The sequence below is a fragment of the Diaphorina citri genome, unplaced genomic scaffold, assembly GCF_000475195.1.
Source record: "Diaphorina citri unplaced genomic scaffold, Diaci psyllid genome assembly version 1.1 scaffold1735, whole genome shotgun sequence".
Classification (NCBI taxonomy): domain Eukaryota; kingdom Metazoa; phylum Arthropoda; class Insecta; order Hemiptera; family Psyllidae; genus Diaphorina; species Diaphorina citri.
Genome location: NW_007379161.1, coordinates 1719 through 10590, shown reverse-complemented (window position 1 = coordinate 10590; position 8872 = coordinate 1719). Strand labels below are relative to the sequence as shown.

Sequence of the window (8872 nt, the reverse complement as noted above, 5' to 3'; positions counted from 1 at the left end):
TAGATTTTGTCACATTCTACTGCGTAGAAAATATACCTACAAGAGAGAAAAGAGAGAGAGAGAGAGAGAGAGAGAGAGAGAGAGAGAGAAAATGGCCTCAAGATAAATTCTCGAGGGCCAATTAACTTTTTCGCTTTCATCATTTCTTGCTCATGTACTTATCATCTCTCTCTCTCTCTCTCTCTCTCTCTCACTTCTCACTATCTTCATCTCTTTCCTTTTCCCTTTCTCTCTCTCTCCTTCTTCCACTATCTTCCTCCCTTTCTTTTTTTTCTATCACTTCTCTCTCCTTCCCTTTCTTATATCTGAATATTTTTTTGTCTCTCTGGAGAGCTTTCTTTTTGGGGAACCGGATAGGACAGGTCTCTCTTCATCTTGGGGCGCAAGTCTAGTGTGATACCGTGACACTCACTATAGGTATGTAACTATCAATCAATCAATCGATCAAATCTCAAATTCTTTGTGGTAAAGCGGAGCTTTTTCACAACTTTTGCGGATATCACAACATTACTAAGTGCCTCCTTTGCAATCAATTTCCATATTTCAATAATCTTTTTACACTGGTAATGCCATTACTGGTCGCTACTCGAATTAAAGTAGCTACTCAATTGTCCTCACGAGGCCGAGTGTACCCCAAGCTCCAAGCACAGAGCTGAAAAAACTTCGACCCCGCCGGGAATTCAACCCAGGACCTCCGGCGTGCAAGTCTAATTTAATACCCGCTATGTGATTTACACCACCTCTTGGGTTTATTTTCATTTATTATTATTTTTTATGGCTTTATTTAATGTGGCAGGATTCTCCAGAAGGAGATTTTCCACACCCACCTACAGATTATGTTGTCTGTTAAAAAATTTACTTCCATCCTGTATATTTTATTCCTTCACCTATGACCTTATCAAATTATCATTATTTTATTATCACCCTTATACATATTATAGATATGGAGTAAAGATACATACATAGGTAGGTATATTATTTATTTAGGCTTGATATAAAGTAAACAAGTTGTGTGTGTGTGTGTGAGAGAGAGAGAGAGAAAGAGAGAGAGAGAGAGAGGGAGAGAGAGAGAGATAATGACATATTATTATTCATGTTTACAACTTTGCCACGTTCGATATTATGATGCAATCAAAACATACTCTCTCTCTTTTCTATCTCTCTCTCTCTCTCTCCCTCTCGTTCCTATTTCTACTCCCTCTCTCTCTCTCCTCCAAGGCGCTTCCCGAAAAAACTTCGACCCCGCCGGGAATTCAACCCAGGACCTCCGACGTGCAAGTCTAAGTTGATACCCACTATGTGATTTACACGAACTCTTGGGTTTATTTTCATATATTATTATTTTTTATGGCTTTATTTAATCTGACAGAATTCTCCAAAAGGAGCTTTTCCACACCCACCTACAGATTATGTTGTCTGTTAAAAAATTTACTTCCATCCTGTACCTATATTTTATTCCTTCACCTATGACCTTATCAAATTATCATTATTTTATTATCACCCATATACATATTATATAGATATGGAGTAAAGATACATACCTACATAGGTAGGTAGGTATATTATTTATTTAGGCTTGATATAAAGTAAACAAGCTGTGTGTGTGTGTGTGTGTGTGAGAGAGAGAGAAAGAGAGAGGGAGATAATGACATATTATTATTCATGTTTACAACTTTGCCACGTTTGATATTATGATGCAATCAAAACATACTCTCTCTCTCTCTCTCTCTCTCTGTTTTCTATCTCTCTCCCTCTCGTTCCTATCTCTACTCCCTCCCCCCTCTCTCTCTCTGCTCTTCTCTCTCTCTCTCTCTCCCTCTCGTTCCTATTTCTCCTCCCTCTCTCTCTCTCTCTCTCTCTGCTCTGTCCTTGTTTTTCTTCATTATCGCAGTTTGTTCATCCACCCTCCCCCCCCTCTCTCTCTCTCTTTCTCTATCTCTCTCTCGCACTTGTGCCTGTTGACATTTGAGTGGTTAGCAGCATTTGTATGTCACGTGCTTCTTCAAACTGAGTGAGAGAGAGATTGAGAGAGAGAGAGAGAGAGAGAGAGAGAGAGAGAGAGAGAGAGAAACTGAGCGAGAGAGAGAGAGTTTTTTTTACTTTTTTCATCCCCCCCCCCCCCCCCCCCCCTCTCTCTCTCTCTTTCTCTCTCTCGCACTTGTGCCTGTTGACATTTGAGTGGTTAGCAGCATTTGTATGTCACGTGCTTCTTCAGACTGAGTGAGAGAGAGAGGGAGTGATTGAGAGAGAGAGAGAGAAACTGAGCGAGAGAGAGTTTTTTTTTACCGTCTAAATTGTGAATTTGAATCAATAGAATCTCATCCTCTTATCGATAGGCTACTGCTATGTAGGTAATACCTGCATAATAGATATTATGAACCACGTAAGGTAGTGCTAGGATACTTTGGACACAAACACTGACTCAAAGGCCAATGAAATTTAAGTTTTTTTTTCGAGAGAGAGATTTGACAGAGGGAACTGTAACTGCTAAGGTCTTATTGTCCCGAAATAGAAGAGAAGAAAAACAGGATAGGAGAAAAACGTAAGGTAGTGCTAGGATACTTTGGACACAAACACTGACTCAAAGGCCAATGAAATTTAAGTTTTTTTTTCGAGAGAGAGATTTGACTGAGGGAACTGTAACTGCTAAGGTCTTATTGTCCCGAAATCGAAGAGAAGAAAAACAGGATAGGAGAAAGCTCTCTCTCTCTCTCTCTCTCTCTCTCACTTCTCACTATCTTCATCTCTTTCCTTTTCCCTCCCTCTCTCTCCTTCTTCCACTATCTTCCTCCCTTTCTTTTTTTCTATCACTTTTCTCTCCTTCTCTTTCTTATCTCTGAATATTTTTTTGTCTCTCTGGAGAGCTTTCTTTTTGGGGAATTGGATAGGATAGGTCTCTCTTCATCTTGGCGCGCAAGTCTAGTGTGATACTCACTATAGGTACATATGTAGGTAACTATCTATCAATCAATCGATCAAATCTCAAATTCTTTGTGGTAAAGCAGAGCTTTTTCACAACTTTTGTGGATATCACAACATTGTGCCTCCTTTGCAATCAATTTCCATATTTCAATAATCTTTTTAAACTGGTAATGCCGCCACTGGTCGCTACTCGAATTAAAGTACCTGCTCAATTGTCCTCACGAGGCTGAGTGTACCACGAACTCCAAGCACGGAGCCGAAAAAACTTCGACCCCGCCGGGAATTCACCCCGGGACCTCCGACGTGCAAGTCTAATTTGATACCCACTATGTGATTTACACCACCTCTTGGGTTTATTTTCATTTATTATTATTTTTTATGGCTTTATTTAATGTGGCAGGATTCTCCAAAAGGAGCTTTTCCACTCACCTACAGATTATGTTGTCTGTTAAAAAATTTACTTCTAATTCCTTACGGTCTAGTATTTCTTACTTTTCTTCTTTTTAGTTTCTCTTCCACTCCTCCATCTCTTTCTCTGGTTTTCTCTTCTAAGTTCTTACCTACATAGGTAATAGTGACTTTTACTCCTCTCCTCTTCTTCTTCTCCTCCTCCTGCTCCTCCTTCTTCTTCTCCTGCTCCTCCGTCTTCTTCTTCTTCTCCTTCTTCTTCTACTCCTCCTCCTCCTTCTTCTCCTCCTGCTCCTCCGTCTTCTTCTTCTTCTCCTTCTTCTTCTACTCCTCCTCCTCCTTCTTCTTCTCCTGCTCCTCCGTCTTCTTCTTCTTCTTCTCCTTCTTCTTCTACTCCTCCTCCTTCTTCTTCTTCTGCTTTTCTTCTATTTCTCCTACTTCCTCTTCTTCGCCTCCTTCTTCGTTATCTGCTTACTACTCTCTATCCTCTAATCGTCCTACCCCTCCTTTCTTATTCCACATTCTCTCTCCCCTCTCCTAATTCTCTCTCTCCCTCATTACTAACTCCTTATATTAATTTCTTACCTACTTCTTAGTTCCCTCCCCTTTCTCCTCTGTCGCTTAATCGTCCCCCCTCCCCTCTTCTTCCAGTTTCCTCTACCTAGTTAACTTCAAAAGTTTAACTACCTATAATATATAGGTACATACATAGGTAGGTAGTTAGGTATCTGTACCTTTAGGACTTAAGGTTGTACAGAAGATTACACTCAAGGCCATGCATAGGTCAAAGAGCGTCCTTTGTTTTCAAGTCTTTGGGTCAGGTGCATCAGAGTTAGGTTCATCAAGATGAACATACATAGATACTCTTAAGGGGGCTACAGGTTAGGCGGACCGGACTACACCGGACCATTTTTCGGACCAAAATTTGGTCCGCCAGACTCCTGTGTGTAGTCTGAAATTTGGTCCGGTGGACCAATAAAAAAGGATGTCCATCCAACCTAGTTAGCTTGGTTGGTAGCTCGTCTGCCTCGTAAGTGCTAGGCCGCGGGTTCGATTCCCGTCCGGGGCAAATTTTATCCTGAACTGATAAATCTGATAATGTTCGTTCTCGGAATTTCTTGTCTTTATCACATTTGTTCTGCGATTCCCCTATTTCCTTCTTCTTCTTCTTTCATACTCCTTTTCCTCCTCCTCCTCCTCCTCTTCTTTCTTTTTCTTCTCTATTATCATTTCTCGTTAGGTGACTTGTTCACATTTTTTTGTTCTACGTCCCCCCGGTCCCCCAGTTTCTCATTTTCGTCCCACTCATTGCATTTCAGATGATATCTTCAACTGCCTCTCCTTATTGCTCCTACCTACATTATTACTACGCATCTGTACTCCCATATGACGTCGCTAGGGATGTAATTCCGTCTCTCTGATATTTCTTATGAAAAATGACACTTTGAAATTGTGTACCTACGTCATTATTTTTCGACTTGACCTTTTACTTTTCCTATAGCATCTGTACTCCCATATGACGTCGCTAGGGATGTAATTCCGTCTCTCTGATATTTCTTATGAAAAATGACACTGTGAAATTGTGGCATCTGTACTCCCATATGACGTCGCTAGGGATGTAATTCCGTCTCTCTGATATTTCTTATGAAAAATGACACTGTGAAATTGTGTACCTACGTCATTATTTTTCGACTTGAACTTTTACTTTTCCTATAATAGGTACCTTACACAATAATTAGTAATGTCATTATTTCCAATAAGTAATGATGATGAGAAATCAGAAAATCCGGAATTCCATCATTAGTAATGACATTACTAATGATCATGTAAGGTACTTTTAATGATTTGATTTTTCCAAACGCCCGCACACTATATCAATTCCATTGACAATATATATATACATAGGTGTGTGAGTACCTACCTACTAGGTATAAGTTATATTGACAATTTGTAGGAGGGTAAATTATTTACTTCTCCTTTTTCCAATTAGAGAATTATGTAGACACTTTAACCTTTATGTAGGTCGTATTACTTCTGGGATTCGACCTTCCAACCTGGGTTCTCTCGGTTATATCCCATGTAAATGTCAGAATACATTCCAACAAATAACAGTAATGATAGGTATTAATAATGGGAAAAATAATAATACTGTATTAAACCGCCTTAAACGAAAAAATGAGCTGGTCCCTTGGATTCTCGTTTATCCAGGTTCGACTGTATTTACCTGGGTTCTCTCGGTTATATCCCATGTAAATGTCAGAATACATTCCAACAAATAACAGTAATGATAGGTATTAATAATGGGAAAAATAATAATACCTAATATTGAAAAAAAATTGTGAAAAGTTTTTACAACCCATTCAGCACATTGCTGGTGTCGGGTTGTAATTGTAGCACATTTTGCTGGTGGTTGGTAAAGCGTCTGTCTTGGAAGCGTTCGGTCGCGGATTCAATCCCCGGGAGAATTTTATCCGAAACAGGTAAGGTTTGTTCTGGGAAATCTGGTAAAGGCTGGCTTTCTCTAATCCTGTCTTCCTTCTCTCTTCACTTTTGGAACGATCAGACCTGAGCAGCTACAGTTCTCTCTGTCTTCTTCTTCTCCTTCCTTCTTTTTTTCTTTTACTGCACCTTTTCCCAACTTTATTTGGGGTCGGCGTTACCCTCCTTTGTTCGGTCGCGGATTCAATCCCCGGGAGAATTTTATCCGAAACAGGTAAGGTTTGTTCTGGGAAATCTGGTAAAGGCTGGCTTTCTTCAATCCTGTCTTCCTTCTCTCTTCACTTTCGGAACGATCAGACCTGAGCAGCTACAGCTCTCTCTATTTTCTTCTCCTTCCTTCTTGTTCTTCTTTTACTGCACCTTTTCCCAACTTTATTTGGGGTCAGCGTTACCCTCCTTTAATCTACTCCTCCATACCTTCTTTTAAAGAAAGTAATGGCCTTGCTCGGCGTAGTTTAACACAGGTGACGCTAAAACCGGTCTTAAAATAACGACTGAAGTGTTATCTAAAACTTTCTCGCTTTGAGTTTATGGGGACAGACTGACTGACGGACACCGAAGCGAATACAATAGTCCGTCCACTATACCTTTTATCATTACTATCATTAGTAATAATAAAGGAAGGACGGAGTAAAAATGTTTACCTGTGTAAAGAAGTAGTAGTATACTTTGCCTCCCCGACTGGCGTAGGTCTGCGCAAAATGATTGGTAGGACAAATGAAGAAGTAATCCCCCACAGCATCAGATATGAGCTTCTGATTTAGATGTTCATCCATGACATTCTCCCAATCCGTGTACTGGAAGTAGAAGGGGTTCGAGTCCAGGATAAGTCATATTAAATTTAAAATAATAATACACTCTTGAGTTAAAGGTAAAAAATAATAATACACTAGGCGAGGTTAACGCTGTTGGAGTTCTCTACCACCTAACCTAACCCAAAGAGCTCCAATATTATGTGGTCAACTTCTCAAATAAATGAGAATAAATTTCCAAGCCTCGGCACAATGAATCATTGAAGTTAAGCAACTTTGAGCGTGTTTGGTATTCAAATTGGAGGCCACTTCGTACTTTTCCCGACCCCAACTCATGATGTGGGAATAATTCCCACATCTCCCTCAATTATTGAGGGTTTTGAACTGACACATGACGTTAAGTCAAGGCAGAAACGAAACACACTACTGTCATGTCACGTGAACTCATGGGGAGTCAGAAAGACGTGGTTCAAAGTTCTACCATAATATGAGTAGTAGGTAGTTAAGGTACCTAGTATAGGTGATTTGGTTCATGATAGCCACACTGCCCTGACGTCACGTGAGCTCACGTGACGTGATAGTAGTGTGTTTCTACCTTTAAAACCCTTATTGACGTTAAGTTGTAACCTCTGTCCTTACCTCATGTATAATGGCTGCAGCTTGTTCTGATTCCGGTTTGACTTTGAATATCTGGTTGACCAGAATGAGGAACTTTTCTCTAGGCAAAGTACTCGGACCGTCCTTCTCAAAGTAGTCTATGAAATCGTACAGCAAGAAGTATGTCCCTGTCAACCGAACGAAGCGAAATATTGATTTTAGACATTTATTTATTTAATAGGTTTGACAGAGGGAACTGTAACCGCTAAGGTCTTATCGTCCCGAAATCGAAAAGAGAAGGAAGACAGGGTAAGGAGGAAAGCCAGCCATTCCGAAAACGAACATTATCTCTTCGGGATAAAATCCGCCCCGGGTGGGAATCGAACCCGCGGCCTAGCGCTTACTAGGTAGACGCGCTTCCAACCAAGCTAACTAGCCTGGCAACAGATTTTAGATAAAATGAAGTTATAACTCTTCAAGATGGAGATTCACAATTTTCAGCTAAATCACCTTTCGGAATGAGCGATTCATCTTGAAGGTGTGTCCACACATAGTCGACCGGCCGTCGATCGACGAGGTGAACCTATGTTGTCGAGGCAGTGTGGATGGTTCAGTCGACAATGATCACGGTCGGTCGACTAGGGTAAGTGTACCATTTATTCGCCCACCTAAAAAACGTACCATTTATTGGCCTACCTGTCCACATTTATTTTTCTAATTTTTGTTTTTATGACTACACTTTTGAAATCACTGGTTTCTAGCAGTTTTTAAGCCCTTTCTTTTGATGAAATTGGATCTTGAAAAAGTTCATCCAGCTCAGACTTATGTGGCGTATGGTACAGGTGGGCCAATAAATGGTACGTTTTTTAGGTGGGCGAATAAATGGTACACTTACCCTATATGTGTCATCAATCAATCAGGCTACACAGTAGAAGTAGAAATACCAAAGTTGATACCATAGAATCAACAGATCCATGATTGTACCATCACCATCCTAAACAACTTATCTTGTGTCAAAGTCAAAAGTTTGTGTCGGGGTTCCGAAAAATCTGTAGAAATAGGTACCCACATAGGTAATGGGACTTTCAAAGCAAGTTTTCTCCCTTTCTTTCTTTCTTTTTTTCCAAGTAATGATGATGAAAAATCAGAAAATCCGGAATTCCATCATTAGTAATGACATTACTAATGATCATGTAAGGTACCTATAACGATTTGATTTTTCCAAACGCCCGCACACTATATCAATTCCATTGACAATATGTATACATAGGTGTGTGAGTACCTACTAGGTATAAGTTATATTGACAATTTGTAGGAGGGTATATACATAGGTGTGTGAGTACCTACTAGGTATAAGTTATATTGACAATTTGTAGGAGGGTATATTATTTACTTCTCCTTTTTCCAATTATTAGATATTAGACACTTTAACCTTTAAGTAAGTCGTATTACTTCTGGGATTCGACCTTCCAACCTGGGTTCTCTCCCTTATATCGATGTAAATGTCAGAATACATTCCAACAAATAACAGTAATGATAGGTAGGTATTAATAATGGAAAAAAAATAATAGTATTAAAAAAAATATGAAAAAGTTTTTACAACCTATTCAGCACATTGCTGGTGTCGGGTTGTAATTGTAGCATATTTTGCTGGTGGTTGGTAAAGCGTCTGTCTTGGAAGCGTTAGGTCGCGG

General features: G+C 39.8%; 1 protein-coding gene across 1 annotated transcript in view; it reads right to left on the bottom strand.

Moving 5' to 3' along the window:
* The window catches only part of LOC103517054 (acetylcholinesterase-like), a gene marked incomplete at its 5' end in the record, with an annotated part of 14907 nt that extends 7541 nt beyond the window's left edge, over positions 1-7366 (bottom strand). The window contains 2 exons of the mRNA XM_008482063.3: positions 6474-6626; positions 7221-7366. Of these exons, the coding sequence (XP_008480285.1) occupies positions 6474-6626; positions 7221-7366 (299 nt within the window). The remainder of the gene's footprint in view (positions 1-6473; positions 6627-7220) is intronic.
* Positions 7367-8872: the final 1506 nt, after the last annotated feature.